The following is a 16,070-nucleotide window of genomic DNA, read 5'->3' as shown; positions in this document are numbered from 1 at the left end:
GCCTTCCTCTGACACTGCCTGGTGTAGAGGTCCTGGATGGCAGACAGCTTAGCCCCAGTGATGTACTGGGCCATACGCACTACCCTCTGTAGTGTCTTGCGGCCAGAGGCCGAGCAATTGCCGTACCAGGCAGTGATGCAACCAGTCAGGATGTTCTCGATGTTGCAGCTGTAGAACCTTTTGAGGATCTCAGGGCCCATGCCAAATCTTTTTAGTTTCCTGAGGTGGAATAGGCTTTGTCATGCCCTCTTCACGACTGTCTTTGTGTTTGGACCATGACAGTTTGTTGTTGTGGACACTGAGGAACTTAAAGCACTCAACCCGTCGATGAGAATGTGGGCGTGCTCGGTTTTCCTGTTGTCCACAATAATCTCCTTAGTCTTGGTTACGTTGACTGATAGGTTGTTATTCTGGCACCACCTGGCCAGGTCTCTGACCTCCTCCCTATAGGCTGTCTCATCGTTGTCAGTGATCAGGCCTACCACTGTTGTGTCATCTGCAATCTTAATGATGGTGTTGGCGTTGTGCCTGGCCATGCAGTCGTCGGTGAACAGGGAGTACAGAAGGGGACTGAGCACACACCCCTGAGGAGCTCCAGTTGAGGATCAACGTGGCAGATGTGTTGCTACCTACCCTCACCACCTGGGGGCGGCCCATCAGGAAGTCCAGGATCCAGTTGCAGAGGCAGGTGTTTAGTCCCAGGATCCTTAGCTTAGTGATGAGCGTTGAGGGTACTATGGTGTTGAACACTGAGCTGTAGTCAAAGTATAGCATTCTCACATGGTGTTCCTTTTGTCCAGGTGGGAAAGGGCAGTGTGGAGTGCAATAGAGATTGCATCATCTGTTGATCTGTTTGGGCGATATGCAAAATAGGGTGGGTCTAGGATTTCTGGGATAATGGTGTTGATGTGAGCCATTACCAACCTTTCAAAGCACTTTGTGGCTATGGACGTGAGTGCTACGGGTCTGTAGTCATTTTGTTGGGCACAGGGACTATGGTGGTTTGCTTAGAACATGTTGGTATTACAGACTCAATCAGGGACATGTTAAAAATGTCAGTGAAGACACCTGCCAGGTGGTCAGCACATGCCCGGAGCACACATCCTGGTAATCCTTCTGGCCCCGCAGCCTTGTGTATGTTGACCTGTTTAAAGGTCTTACTCACGTCGGCTACGGAGAGCGTGATCACACAGTCATCCGGAACAGCTCATGCTCTCATGCATGCCTCAGTGTTGCTTACCTCGAAGCAAGCATAGAAGTGATTTCGCTCATCTGGTAGGCTTGTGTCACTGGGCAGCTCGCGGCCGTGCTTCCCTTTGTAGTCTGTAATAGTTTGCGAGCCCTGCCACATAAGGCGAGCATCAGAGCCGGTGTAGTATGATTTAATCTTAGCCCTGTATTGACGCTTTGCCTGTGTGATGGTTCGTCGCAGGGCATAGCACGATTTCTTGTAAGCTTCCGGGTTAGAGTCCTGCATCTTGAAAGCGGCGGCTCTACCCTTTAGCTCAGTGCGAATGTTGCCTGTAATCCATGGCTTCTGGTTGGGGTATGTACGTACGGGGTTGGGGTATGTCACTGTGGGGGCGACGTCCTCGATGCACTTATTGATGAAGCCAGTGACTGATGTGGTGTACTCCTCAATGCCATCGGAAGAATCCCAGAAAATGTTCCAGTGTGTGATAGCAAAACAGTTCTGTAGTTTAGCATCTGCTTCATCTGACCACTTTTTTTTATAGACCGAGTCACTTGTGCTTCCTGCTTTAATTTTTGCTTGTAAGCCGGAATCAGGAGGATAGAGTTGTGGTCGGATTTGCCAAATAGAGGGAGAGCTTTGTACGCGTCTCTGTGTGTGGAGTACAGGTGATCTAGAATTGTTTCCCTCTGGTTACACATTTAACATGTTGATGGAAATTTGGTAGAACTTATTTAAGTTTCCCTGCATTAAAGTCTCCGGCCACTAGGAGCACCGCCTCTGGGTGAGTGATTTCCTGTTGCTTATTTCCTTATACAGCTGACTGAGTGCGGTCTTAGTGCCAGCATCTGTCTGTGGTGGTAAATAAACAGCCACGAAAAGTATAACTTAAAACTCTCTAGGCAAGTAGTGTGGCCTGCAGTTTATCACAATATACTCTACTTCAGGTGAGCAAAATCTAGAGACTTCCTCAGATTTTGTGCACCAGCTGTTATTTACAAATATGCACAGACCATCCCCCCTTATCTTACTGTGTGCACATTAATGTGTGCTGTTCTATCTTGCCGGTGCAGCGTAAATCCCGCTAGCGGAATATCCATGTCGTCATTCAGCCACGGTTCTGTGAAACATAGGATATTACAGTTTTTGATGTCCCGTTGGTAGGATATTCGTGATCGTACCTCATCTAGTTTATTGTACAATGATTGCACGTTGGCGAGTAGTATTGACAGTAAAGGCAGCTTTCCCACTTGCCTTTTCCGGGTCCTGACCAGACATCCGGCTCTTTGTCCTTTGTACCTGCGTTGCTTTCTCTTGCAAATAACAGGGATGTTGGCCCTGTCGGATGTTTGGAGAATGTCCTGTGCGTCTTGCTTGTTGAAGAAAAAATCTTTGTCTAATCCAAGGTGAGTGATCGCTGTCCTGATATCCAGAATCTCTTTTTTGCCATAAAATACAGTTGCAGAAACATTATGTACAAAATAAGTTACAAATAATGTGAAAACCCCCCCACATAATAGTACAATTGGTTGGGCGCCCGTAAAACTGCTGCCATTTCTTCGGGCGCTATTTTGTTGCTATGGGCGGCAACAATGTCATACTCTTTTCCACCAGACAGCATCAGAACGATGGCCTACACATACAGAGACAGTGGCGCTGTTTCACTCACTCGGATGCTTTCTCCGGTGAGATGCATTCAGCCTCTTACTAATTGAAGGAAAATTATGAAACACCGAGATGAAAGAAATGATTTCATATTTTTTTCTTGGTCAATTATTGGAGGAAGCCTGGCTTCCCTTGGCATCCATGAATACACGTCACTCTTCGTATTGCTCTTTTACCTCGATCTCTGGGAGCAAGTAAGCCGAGTGAACGCTGATCCGTAGGGGAGTCAAGTGTCACCTAGATATTTTTGTCCAGAAAGAGGAAGGGTGAGTGAGATTTCCTTTAGGGCAGGGGTATTCAACTCTTACCCTACGAGATCTGGAGCCTGCTGTTTTACCTGATAATCAATTGCACACACATTGTGTCCCAGGTCTAAATCAGTCCCTGATCAGTGGGAAACAGTGAAAACATGCAGTGGAACTGGCTTCAAGGTCCAGAGTTGAGTTTGAAGGCTTTAGGCGTCCTAAAGCAGACGTCATCTGAGCCACTATCAAGGCTACAAACCTCCACACACACACAGTAGCTGCCATGCTTGTTTAGATTTGCTTGTAGGTTTGCTAATCTCTTTAGGGAGGCAACTCTGGCACAAGACCATGACACAAAACAAACTAAGTTTGACAAATGAATGTACAAGCTGTACATACACCACTCTAGCAGGGCTCTCCAACCCTGTTCCTGGAGAGATTCCGCCCTGTAGGTTTTCACTACAACCTTAATCTAGCACAACTGATTCTAATAATTAGGTGGTTGATAAACTGAACCATGTTATTTACAACTCGGGTTAGAGAGAGAACTTACAGGAGGGTAGCTCTCCAGGAACAGGGTTGGAGACCCCTGGCCTATAGGCTAGGCTACTCAACTGTTCAACAATGCTGTTTTGTTGCCTTGCCAAGATGGCGAAAAGCCAGAAACAAAATGGTGCCCAGGCTAACATAGCACAATGTTGATCCCCAATCCCCTTCGAGATGGCGCAGACTCTGGGTTGAGCAGACTATGAAATATTAATTAGATCAAAAAGGCAGCCAGACAAAATGTGTCACAATGTACCAGAGCGTCCGATGACCACCCAAGTTATTAGAAGGGAGCCAGCGCAAAAGATTACTCATTTAGAACAGCTAGTTACAGCTTTTATTTGGATTCTGAGTAACGAACTGAACAGGATTTGACTGCTGATGTAAATGGTCTGCCTGAGAAAGTGTTAATATTACCGATCATGCTCTGAATACTACAGAACGAAGCAGTTGTACTTTTTGGGAAGCAGATTACTCTATGAATTACAGATAGAACAATCCGTACGGAGAAAGGTGGGGGTTTATTTCTAAATCAGGAAGTGGAATAATACTGGGCTAAGACAGGGCTCCGGGCAGCCGAGCGGAAATGGAGGAAAACTCGCCTCCCTGCGGACCTGACATCCTTTCACTCCCTCCTCTCTACATTTTCCTCTTCTCTCTCTGCTGCTAAAGCCACTTTCTACCACTCTAAATTCCAAGCATCTGCCTCTAACCCTAGGAAGCTCTTTGCAACCTTCTCCTCCCTCCTGAATCCCCCCCCCCCCTCCCTCTCTGCAGAGAGGCGACATCCGATCCTCGTTTGCTAAGTCAAACGACACCGCTGGTTCTGCTCACACTGCCCTACCCTGTGCTCTGACCTCTTTCTCCCCTCTCTCTCCAGATGAAATCTCGCGTCTTGTGACGGCCGGCCGCCCAACAACCTGCCCGCTTGACCCTATCCCCTCCTCTCTTCTCCAGACCATTTCCGGAGACCTTCTCCCTTACCTCACCTCGCTCATCAACTCATCCCTGACCGCTGGCTACGTCCCTTCCGTCTTCGAGAGCGAGAGTTGCACCCCTTCTGAAAAAACCTACACTCGATCCCTCCGATGTCAACAACTACAGACCAGTATCCCTTCTTTCTTTTCTCTCCAAAACTCTTGAACGTGCCGTCCTTGGCCAGCTCTCCCGCTATCTCTCTCAGAATGACCTTCTTGATCCAAATCAGTCAGGTTTCAAGACTAGTCATTCAACTGAGACTGCTCTTCTCTGTATCACGGAGGCGCTCCGCACTGCTAAAGCTAACTCTCTCCTCTGCTCTCATCCTTCTAGACCTATCGGCTGCCTTCGATACTGTGAACCATCAGATCCTCCTCTCCACCCTCTCCGAGTTGGGCATCTCCGGCGCGGCCCACGCTTGGATTGCGTCCTACCTGACAGGTCGCTCCTACCAGGTGGCGTGGCGAGAATCCGTCTCCACACCACGTGCTCTCACCACTGGTGTCCCCCAGGGCTCTGTTCTAGGCCCTCTCCTATTCTCGCTATACACCAAGTCACTTGGCTCTGTCATAACCTCACATGGTCTCTCCTATCATTGCTATGCAGACGACACACAATTAATCTTCTCCTTTCCCCCTTCTGATGACCAGGTGGCGAATCGCATGTCTGGCAGACATATCAGTGTGGATGACGGATCACCACCTCAAGCTGAACCTCGGCAAGACGGAGCTGCTCTTCCTCCCGGGGAAGGACTGCCCGTTCCATGATCTCGCCATCACGGTTGACAACTCCATTGTGTCCTCCTCCCAGAGCGCTAAGAACCTTGGCGTGATCCTGGACAACACCCTGTCGTTCTCAACTAACATCAAGGCGGTGGCCCGTTCCTGTAGGTTCATGCTCTACAACATCCGCAGAGTACGACCCTGCCTCACACAGGAAGCGGCGCAGGTCCTAATCCAGGCACTTGTCATCTCCCGTCTGGATTACTGCAACTCGCTGTTGGCTGGGCTCCCTGCCTGTGCCATTAAACCCCTCCAACTCATCCAGAACGCCGCAGCCCGTCTGGTGTTCAACCTTCCCAAGTTCTCTCACGTCACCCCGCTCCTCCGCTCTCTCCACTGGCTTCCAGTTGAAGCTCGCATCCGCTACAAGACCATGGTGCTTGCCTACGGAGCTGTGAGGGGAACGGCACCTCAGTACCTCCAGGCTCTGATCAGGCCCTACACCCAAACAAGGGCACTGCGTTCATCCACCTCTGGCCTGCTCGCCTCCCTACCACTGAGGAAGTACAGTTCCCGCTCAGCCCAGTCAAAACTGTTCGCTGCTCTGGCCCCCCAATGGTGGAACAAACTCCCTCACGACGCCAGGACAGCGGAGTCAATCACCACCTTCCGGAGACACCTGAAACCCCACCTCTTTAAGGAATACCTAGGATAGGATAGGATAAAGTAATCCCTCTCACACCCCCCCCCCCCCCCCTAAAAGATTTAGATGCACTACTGTTCCACTGGATGTCATAAGGTGAATGCACCAATTTGTAAGTCGCTCTGGATAAGAGCGTCTGCTAAATGACTTAAATGTAAATGTAAGACGGTATATTTTACATTAAAGACCACCTCCTAAGAAATGGTAGCTTTGTACCCTCAAAGGACAGTGCTGTCTTCAGACCTCAATAAACTATATCTCAACCTTTACTGACTGCCTCTGCCTCTTTAATAATGGAAAGCAGGGATTTGCAGTTTGTACCTTTTTATAGCAACCGATGATGTAATAAAATGCCAATAATGTAATAGCTGCTAATTTTATAATGCATTTAATGTAATAAATTGCCAATAATGTCAAATTAACGCATAACGAAATAACATGAATAGTGTAAGAACTTTAACCAATTTAATATTCACTGTATTTTCATGCATATCAAGTATCATGCTTCACTATAGTAGCGGACTACACACCAAACCCCATTCCTAAATCATAGCTCTAAACCTGACTTTAGCAGTAATATCAAGACTTTCAAATTACACAATCGACCCCCAATACACACCCACAACCCCAGTCAGTCAGTGAGTCTGTCTGTCTAAATGTGTGTGTGTGCATCAAATCTTTTAGCAAAATACAAAAATTTCAATGCAATGTTTATTTTATAAATATAACCCTGAAAACAAAAATGAATCTTTAGGACTTCCCTAAAACATCACGAAATGGTCACCTAAAGTGGTTAGGACATTGTGTCATGGTTCCCTGGAGGTTTGGTCTAGTTCCTGGTTTGTCCCAGGGATGTTTTTAAGACGTTCATGGGACATTATTTCATGGTCCCATAATGCTTAGGTTATGAGTGTACTGATATACAGTAAGTATGATGCACATGACATCCCAGCAACTTTGAGAAAACACTATATTGGAGTTGTCCCCATTGAAATACAAGACAGGCCATGCATATTCATGAGGTCGATTAATGTAAAATAACTTAGCCATAGAACACCCCTCATTTTTATATCAGAGTTGTGCCTGTTGTTCACACACATACTGTATCTGCCCTCTATTTGTCAGGAATGGTTCCACCTGAGGGGGGGTTGACATGTCTCCACTCTGTCAGAACAGAAGTGCATACGTTTTTCACAACGCATTTCAAAATGAAGGATATTTCACGCTGAAACCCTCAAACACCAACAGTACCCACTAAATTGGATTATATTCAGGAAAACATTTTACAGCTTTGTCATTGTATTTTTTAACAATCATATTAATTTCTTAAACTGAGTATACCAAACAGGAGCACCTTCCTAATATTGAGTTGCGCCCTCAGCCTCAATTCGTCAGGGCATGGACTCAAAAGCTTTACACAGGGATGCAGCCCATGTTGACTCCAATGCTTCCCACATGTGTCAAGTTGGCTGGATGTTCTTTGGGTGGTGGACCATTCTTGATACGAGAAACTGTTGAGCGTGAAAAACGCAGTAGCATTGCAGTTCTTGACACGCAAACCGGTGGGCCTGACGCCTACTACCACACTGTTCAAAGGCACTTCATTTTGTCTTGCCCAGTCACCCTCAATGGCACACAGACACAATGCATGTCTCAAGGTATAAAAATAAAAATCCTAATAACCTAAAGGGACACTAGATGTCTTGTGAGAATACATACAGTCCTTGAAAAGATACATCTGGTAGTTTGCTGGTAAACATTCCAGTAATAAACCTGCCCTTTGCAACCATAGTTGTGGCATGTAAATACAAAGTGTTAAAGTGTGTGACACTTAATAAAGCTTGCCATGAGTGATTTTAGGTCATTACATTGGTTTGTCATTATAGTAATTAAATGTTTTAGGACAATGTAATCACTGCATAATTAAATTTACATTATGTACATGTTTACTTTGTTGCTACACACCTGAAGGTAAAACAAGTCATTGTCTTGGTAACCTTACTGTACACCCTGCACGAAGGAATTATTTCTGTCAGTGGTCCAAGGAGGTGTGCGCACATTCTGTGAGGTGATTGGTTAACAGTAAAGACCGCAAGAGAAGCTCTTATCTTGACGATTGTTTGCCCTTCAACTCGATCCTGGATTAATCCATTTGTAAGTATGAAAGATACTCATGGAGAAAAACATTGGGTGGGTCATATTTTAAGTAGGTAAATCACCAACAGTGTCCACTACCCACATGCAAGTGTTGAGAAAGTCAAGCTGGTACACTATACAGGATGTCATTTCTCATTTTTCTTGATTAGTCATCCTAACAAGTCACTATTGGGGCAGCACCCTTACACAGCCCCCATAAAACGGTCAAGGACTTGGGTGGAATCACTAAGGCAAGATACTACCATTACATAAAAGCGCAGTAGTGTCCAGATGGTATTTCAGCACAGCTCTGTGCTGCGTAATCAGTTATAGAAAAGCAGGTGTTCCCCATGGCTTAAATACCCAGAAACATGGGATTATGGCAAATTACAATGTGTTACTTTATATTACACCACCACCCACGATTGACACCATTAGCTACTTATGACTGTGGTAGCACTGGTCAGACAATTGTGCACAAAGACCTAGCTAGACATTTAATTAAAAGCAAATAACCTTTTCAAATACAGTAAAAAAAATAAGACACCAGAAACATGCTTCATGAAGGAAAGTAGCCATTTATTTCATTTATTTGACATGAGGAATCAGTAGCCAACCTCAAGACAGAATTGAGACAAGCTCCCTGTTCCTCAGGATGTCAGATGCATGTTGATAGAGAACAGGAGGGGGGAAAAAAATGGGTTCAATACAGGGATTGGGGAGGAAATAGAAAAGGCACTCTTACTCACAGTAGCCAGCAGACTAGTCTTCGAGTGGTAACAGGAAACAAAACCAAAGCTCCAAGGGGAAACCCCATCCATACAAGAGACAGCTTGTAAACAAGGCTGGTTTCTCTGTACAACACCAGCCAAACTTTGCCATCTCTTCATGTAAGGATAAGGTGGGGGAGTTAGGCAAACAGTAGACTTGTACGGTTAATACAATCACACCCAAAATAATCTGTGGTCAAAATAGCAACTCATCACATCAGCCAGTGACAGTTCCCTGTGGAAGCAGACAAAGCTTTTCTGTATGACACTTTGGAACCACGAGAGAAAGACTGAAAAATAGTAACTTAGTAATGGCATTCAGTCAAGTCAAAATGTGATTAAAAAACTTTTAAGCTGCCTTCTGAAGCCATGGCAAGTTTCAGAGAAAAAATAAATATTAAAAAAAGGTTTATTTTATATTGTTTGCCAGTAGTAAGAGCTATGCCATTGTGGCAAAGACAGCTCTCATTCAGGATAAAAATTGTGGTTTATTTGTAGCTACAACTGCCACCAATACCCAAGGAAAGAGGGCCTTGACCTTAAGCCATTTTATATCAAATGTAAATAACAGAAGGAAATTAAAATCACTTTTGAAGGAGTTGTTTAAAATTGAAACTTCAAACATTAGGACAATCCAATGAGAATATTTTAAACGATCACAAGTATAAAATCAAACACCCCTACAGACTGTCGCAGTGACATAATCAAACACCCCTACAGACTGTCGCAGTGACATAATCAAACACCCCTACAGACTGTCGCAGTGACATAATCAAACACCCCTACAGACTGTCGCAGTGACATAATCAAACACCCCTACAGACTGTCGCAGTGACATAGCAGCTTCTGACTTTTCTGTATTACGTCAGAAAACAGCACAGACATCTGCAGGGCCATCAGTCTTTACTCTGCTTATTCAAGAACTTGACAATAAAAATGGGTTTGTTACTCAGCATGCAATGCATAGCATTTTTGAAAAATAGCAACCACTGACCCTTAAAACCGTGCCCTTTTTATATCCTCCACAAGGATAATTGAAGTCAAAGCTTGAAAGGTGAGGGAGAAGGATTATGGGGTCACAAAACCAGACTTAAAAAAAAAAAAAAAAAAGTCTACACTAAAAGGAAGATTAGGGGCATTACTGTTTGGACCCCAGGAAGAGTATCTAATGGGGATCCTCAATCAATACTGCATCCCTAAACTGTTTGCTTCGAGTGGTGTCCTTTACATCCATAGCACCAGTAAATTAACATGATACATGTGCAGCCTTGGTAAGTCCGACTTAACGGTAATAAAATATTCCCAAACTGATCAAGTATAAGGACAGCTAAAGCCAGATACTAAGAAAGTGTAAATACTGCAGTTTGGTTAAGGCTGGGCAGGGGCTAGGAGTTGTAGTGTGAGGGACATCAGTAGAAGACCAGGGTACTTCAGGACCTCCTCAAAGGGGACAATGAAGCACATTTCAGTGATTCAGGCAGCTAGCTAACACCCTTTTATTCTCTTAACATTACTTTCCTGAAATATTTGAGAACGTTAGAGCTTATACTACTAACAGCAAAAAGACAGTACAGATAAGAGCAGAGTTAGGGGGGGGTTGGGGTGCATTTTGAGGGAAGGTGGAGGGGTAGATCAGGTTTTAATATGCCATTAAGAGGGAAGGGGGTTTAAAGGGCCTTTCACCCCAAGACCATGCAGGCTTCTCTGTAGTATACACCAACAGGCCTGGGGGAAAAAGCTTGACAGGTTTAGTATTTGAGCTTTTTGGGCACCTCCCATGGGAAGGATTCCCGGCCAAAGTGGCCATAGGCAGCAGTCCTCTGATACATTGGCTTCTTCAGCTCCAGCTCCCTGGAATACACAATCGATTCATTTTAGAGGCCTGTCACAGGAAATGACCTCAGAGCAACAGTTAACCCTCAAACCAGCCAATAGGGAGTGTTGAGCCACAGCAAGAAAACCATGATCAGAAGGGTTCATTAGGCCAGCTTGTAAAGAAGGGTGAGTGAAGCGTTGACACTTACCCTGCCAATCAACTCATCCTTGAGCAGTGTAGGGACTGCAGCTTGGAGATGGAAAGCACACTGATCTCATTTATAAATGGCATTGAACTTTAACAAGGTCTGAGAAACCCTATGACCTTCCAATTGGATGAGCAGGAAACCTTTAGTCATGCTGGGTAATTAAACATGCCATCTAGCAGAAGCAACCTCAATGCGCCAAGCTTTAACATTACATACTGTACAGGTATTGAAAGCAAGACCGGTTGGATGCGAAAGGGGTAGAATATCAGATTCAGCAAACTGATCACAAGCCCTGAGAACAGAAAGACAGGAAGCGTGAGCAACATGAGGGAGATTCGGATAGAGGCATATACTTTACCTGACAATGACACCAGGACGAAGGTCAAAGTTCTTCTTGACGATGTCCAGCAGCTCCCTCTCACTCTTCTGGGATGTGCCATAGTGGAAAATGGAGATTGAGAGGGGGTGTGCCACTCCGATGGCATATGCAACCTAATATAGCATAGATGGATGAAGAAACATACAGCAGACTTTAGGGTTGATTTTGTGGCACCCCTTCACGCCTATGATTTCTATGCATGAGGTGTATCAATATAACCCTGCCCTGCCCTCACCTGAACCAGGACCCTCTTGCACAGCTCTGCCTTAACCAGAGACTTGGCCACCCAGCGGGCAGCATAGGCAGCAGAGCGGTCCACCTTAGTGTAGTCCTTCCCTGAGAAGGCTCCTCCACCATGGGCTCCCCAGCCTCCATAAGTGTCAACAATGATCTTACGGCCCGTCAGGCCAGCGTCACCCTGCAAGGGAAAGGATGAATAGTTCATTTTCATTCTTTTACCAAGACACACAGTACCAGTCAAAAGTTATTCTACAAATTGCAAAAATAAAGAAAAACCCTTGAGTAGTAAGTTAGGACTGGTACTATAATTCTAACAGTAGTAAAAAATAATTATATATATATATATATATATATATATCAGTTAAACAAGCTCGTCCATCAAAGTTACTTTAGCCCCCCTCCACCCCTTAGTCTCACCTGTGGGCCTCCGATGACAAAGCGTCCACTGGGCTGCATGTGATAGATGGTGTCATCATCCAGGTAAATGCAGGGCACCACAGCCTTGACGACCTTCTCCTTCAGAGCATCGCGCATCTCATCCAGGCAGATGTCCTCATCATGCTGCACAGAGACCACGATGGTGTGGACACGCACTGGCAGCATGGCGCCACGGTCCTGGCGGTACTGAACGGTCACCTACACAGAGAGAATGTCAGCAGGGTGGTACAACATCAGGCATGGATTAAAACTAATTCAATGCTGGAGATACTGCTGGCCACAAACTAGGTTGGAATAGTGCAATATTGCATTTCTTATTCACTTATCTGATGCGTGATAAATAAGCTAGGACAAACTAGTTTTACAGGCACTTCCTCAAGTTAACCTAATGTAAATCGCCTATCAATTACACACTGGCAGCTTACCTGGGTCTTGGAGTCAGGCCGGAGCCAGGGCAGGGTGCCATTGCGACGCAGTTCAGCCATTTTAGCATTGAGCTTGTGAGCGAGCATAATAGTGAGGGGCATGCACTCCTCAGTCTCATCAGTAGCATAACCAAACATCAGGCCCTGAGGATAGAACACATAGAACTGTTACATCAGAAAGGAAAGCTGCATATAATATAAGTCAGATAAATGTACAGCTAACACTGCTACTGCAGCCCAACACTTACCTGGTCCCCTGCCCCTATGTCCTCCTCATTGCGGTCGATGTGAACACCCTGGGCAATGTCTGGAGATTGCTGCTCTAGGGCCACCAGCACATTGCAGGTCTTATAGTCAAAACCTTTGGAGGAGTCATCGTATCCAATGTGGCGGATGGTGTCACGAACAACCTTCTGATAGTCCACTGTAGCACGCGATGTCACCTCACCTGCCAGCAGGATCATCCCAGTCTTAGCAACAGTCTCTGAGAAAGGTGGAAGGGGAAGATTACATAACCACATCCTTTCAGAGGACAAATCATCAATACTCATCTGGAAAAAACTTAGGGGAATGTTGCCATAATATAGACCTACTACACATTAACAAGATGCATCAAGAGTTTAATGAGCTGCTGTGGTCACAGCTGACTCCAGGGCAGCTAGAAGTTACATCATACAAAGGTCATTTTTCTTACCACAAGCAACTTTGGCATCAGGATCCTGTTTGAGATGGGCATCAAGCACTGCATCACTGATTTGGTCGCAAATCTTATCTATATATAAAAAGGGGAAGACTAGAGTTGGCACCACTACTTCACAAGTCTACAGACATTTTGTACAACGTTGGTTGCTTGAACAGAACATGTATATCGTCCGGCATGACTGATGGGAATTATTGTTGTGCTCTTCTGTTTGGATTATGCTTGGCGCGATTGTATGACAGGCTACGCAATGGTCTACGGACTGCAGTTATGCACATATTGTACCATATCTCAGGATTATGGCGATGGTGGGAGAGGCTGAAGCGGGGAACACCTTGTACTCGCAGCCGTACAGTGGGGATAAACCCGCCACCATTTCCGCGGGTTCACGTGTAAATAAAAACGTATTTGTTTGGACGTCTAAAGCTAAACTATGACCCGTCGAGACAAGGGTGGAACAATTAATACAGTCTCTGTAGAGGTCCTTACGTAGCAACAAACGCTAGTATAGATCGCGTTCCCCGAGAGCACGCGCGCAAACTAGTCCGAATCTTCGAAATATATTATGGCTCGGTCCGGGCAAAAGCGTTATTGAATTAGGCATACTTATGACGACTCGAGAACATACATGTTTTTTAAGCGACTCAATCCCTAGGACGGATGTTATTGTCCAATAGAGGCCATGTGAACAACGCTCAGCAAAGTAGCTAACGTTAGCTGGCTAATAAACCAAGAAGCATGCAGTTGGGCCTCACATGCGGCTTTTATGCAATATGGTTTGATCTGCAGGTAGTTAGCTAAGCATGTTAGCTAGCAATCTAGGCTAAGCACCACCGACTTGCATGTGTGCTAGCAAGCTAACGTTTGTTACCTATATCTAAATAAATAAGTACACAGCAGTCATACGTTTTTATTATAGGGTGTATTTGTAGCTAGTTAGTTCTTACCAGGGTGTCCTTCTCCTACCGACTCCGAGGTGAATAGGAAGCAGTCCTCGTCAATAAGGGAGTTATGAAAACCGTTAATTTGTCCGTTCATCATTGTTAGTGTTCTTCGTTTGGCAAATAAAATAATGTAGTAGGTAGCTAAATTATGTGGCTTTTATTAATTAATTTATCGTGTCCTCCTGCAACTTCTCCTCAATCAGTTCATGTCATGCATTCACGATCTTTCCTTCGTGGCGCTCGAGTATTTATTCACAAATTCAGAAACGTCACTGGCTTGGGTGAATTTTGACTCTTTCAATTGTCCAGCCTACAGTGTAGGGAGCGTCTGACGAAACAGTATTACACGTGGGGGTGGAACCAACCATTGTATATAGCTTTTGTCGAATTGACGTCAAAAGTTGTTTTGGTGCATTCTAGCTAACCCTAACCGATTTCCTAACCTTAACTTATTCCTCCCAACCCGCTACATTAATTATCCTAAGCTGTTGCGTAAGTTATTCTAAACCTGCTACGGAAAGTCAATTTTTGACAAAAGCTGTATCCCTTCGAGACGAAAACCACCACTGACCAGGTGGCTCTACTGACAGCAAAGGTTTTGGGTATAGTGGTTCCTCATTCTACTTCTCGTGTAATCGAGTCATCGTTGTAGGATTCGATTGCATCAGCCGTCGTTTATTCATATATGCACGTTTTGGTGAATTGCTTCACCAATTTAGGGAAACTACATTAATTAGGGCACAATATTGCTACCGAGTTTTCCTGTAGCTACATAAATTGCCTGTATTGGTGGAATAAATGGTGAATGTGCAGTTTCACATCGATAAATTAATGGCAAAATAAGTCAACCGTCTTTAGTACAGCCTATAGCTATAGGGTACAAGCTGAATAACCAATCACCAAGAGAAATGTTCAGGAGCAGGGGGTATAAAAAACAAACTGTAAAGCAAGGAATACAGTTGTTTTGTAGGCTGTAATGTTGTATATAATTTACAAAATTCTGTAAAAGTATGTATGATTTTGATGTTTTAGGCTCCCGAGTGGCACAGCTGTCTAAGGCACTGCATCTCAGCGCTAGAGGGGTCACTACAGACTCCCTGGTTCGAATCCAGGTTATATCACAACCGGCCGTGATTGTGAGTCCCATAGGGCGGCGCACAATTGGCCCAACGTCGTCCGGCTTTGACCGGTGTATGCCGACATTGTAAATAATAATTTGTTCTTAAACTGACTTGCCTAGTTAAATAAAAAATGTGCACAGTACATTTATTTGCATTAAGCAATGATGGGGATTTCACATTATAATTTCACATTTAGTTTTTCTTTGAACACTAAACTGCAGATTTATGACATTCTATTTGGCATCTAATCTTTCGAATTTAGAAACAGGTTGGTCAAACAGGTGATCAAGGTCCAGCTATGAAATGTGCAGCCTCTCAGTACTTTTTGAAACCAAACTATTTTACGGGCAGTTAAAGCCACGGCAAATCAGTCAATGTACAAACATTGTTAATGTTATCTGCACTCAAAAAGGTATCCAATGTTCAAAGCCAGGGCTTTTGATTAAGTTACAAAACGGAGAGGCTGATCTGATCAATCTAGCCTGAAGGGGAATGGTGAAAAGGGGGCTTTTTGTGAAACCCGGAATTCAGTTATGCAAGTGATAACACGTTCAACCTACGCAGGATCGTCCATTTTACTTTGTCATAAACTTATTTTCAGGTTTATCAGGTTGCTCCTGGGCATGTATGTCCCTAATCATTGCAACGGTTGGTAGAACTGTAAATCGCATTTTGGATGTCTGTTTTTTTGTCTTTATAAGCAGAGCTTGAACCGGTGTGCACCTCAAATGTGCTTCTGGAACCTCTTATAGAATATTGGCTCTAAAGTATAATGAGTACCGGCACCTCTGCTAGGTAAATAGCAGCACCCACTCGTAGCACGCGCTCCAGCAGATATATCT

General features: G+C 44.8%; 1 protein-coding gene across 2 annotated transcripts; it reads right to left on the bottom strand.

Moving 5' to 3' along the window:
* Nucleotides 1-8,745: 8,745 nt before the first annotated feature.
* Nucleotides 8,746-14,642, bottom strand: LOC115140091 (S-adenosylmethionine synthase). 2 transcript variants are annotated; one of them, XM_029678167.2, is made up of 8 exons: nucleotides 14,111-14,636; nucleotides 13,158-13,235; nucleotides 12,712-12,947; nucleotides 12,464-12,607; nucleotides 12,018-12,236; nucleotides 11,596-11,778; nucleotides 11,340-11,473; nucleotides 8,746-10,808 (listed from the first exon to the last, which is right to left on the bottom strand). In XM_029678167.2, exons 1-8 carry the CDS (start codon nucleotides 14,202-14,204, stop codon nucleotides 10,706-10,708), a joined length of 1,191 nt encoding a protein of 396 aa, XP_029534027.1. In that variant the 5' UTR covers nucleotides 14,205-14,636; the 3' UTR covers nucleotides 8,746-10,705. The 2 variants fall into 2 exon arrangements, with proteins under 2 accessions (XP_029534027.1, XP_064873104.1); XM_065017032.1 differs by lacking the exon at nucleotides 8,746-10,808 and having other exon boundaries at nucleotides 11,336-11,473; nucleotides 14,111-14,642.
* Between the last annotated feature and the right edge of the window lie 1,428 nt (nucleotides 14,643-16,070).

Source organism: Oncorhynchus nerka, unplaced genomic scaffold, assembly GCF_034236695.1.
Source record: "Oncorhynchus nerka isolate Pitt River unplaced genomic scaffold, Oner_Uvic_2.0 unplaced_scaffold_1___fragment_2___debris, whole genome shotgun sequence".
NCBI lineage: Eukaryota > Metazoa > Chordata > Actinopteri > Salmoniformes > Salmonidae > Oncorhynchus > Oncorhynchus nerka.
Note: the sequence above shows the minus strand (reverse complement) of the source record. Positions and strands in the feature narration are given on the sequence as shown.

Bases quoted from the DNA above. Each gene is read 5' to 3' on its own strand.
- LOC115140091 (XM_029678167.2), bottom strand. From the start codon at position 14,204: ATGATGAACGGACAAATTAACGGTTTTCATAACTCCCTTATTGACGAG. The intron at 12,948-13,157 runs GTAAGAAAAATG...CACCTTTCTCAG, and splicing joins TGATGCCAAAGTTGCTTGTG to AGACTGTTGCTAAGACTGGG. The intron at 12,608-12,711 runs GTAAGTGTTGGG...TTCTATCCTCAG, and splicing joins ACATAGGGGCAGGGGACCAG to GGCCTGATGTTTGGTTATGC.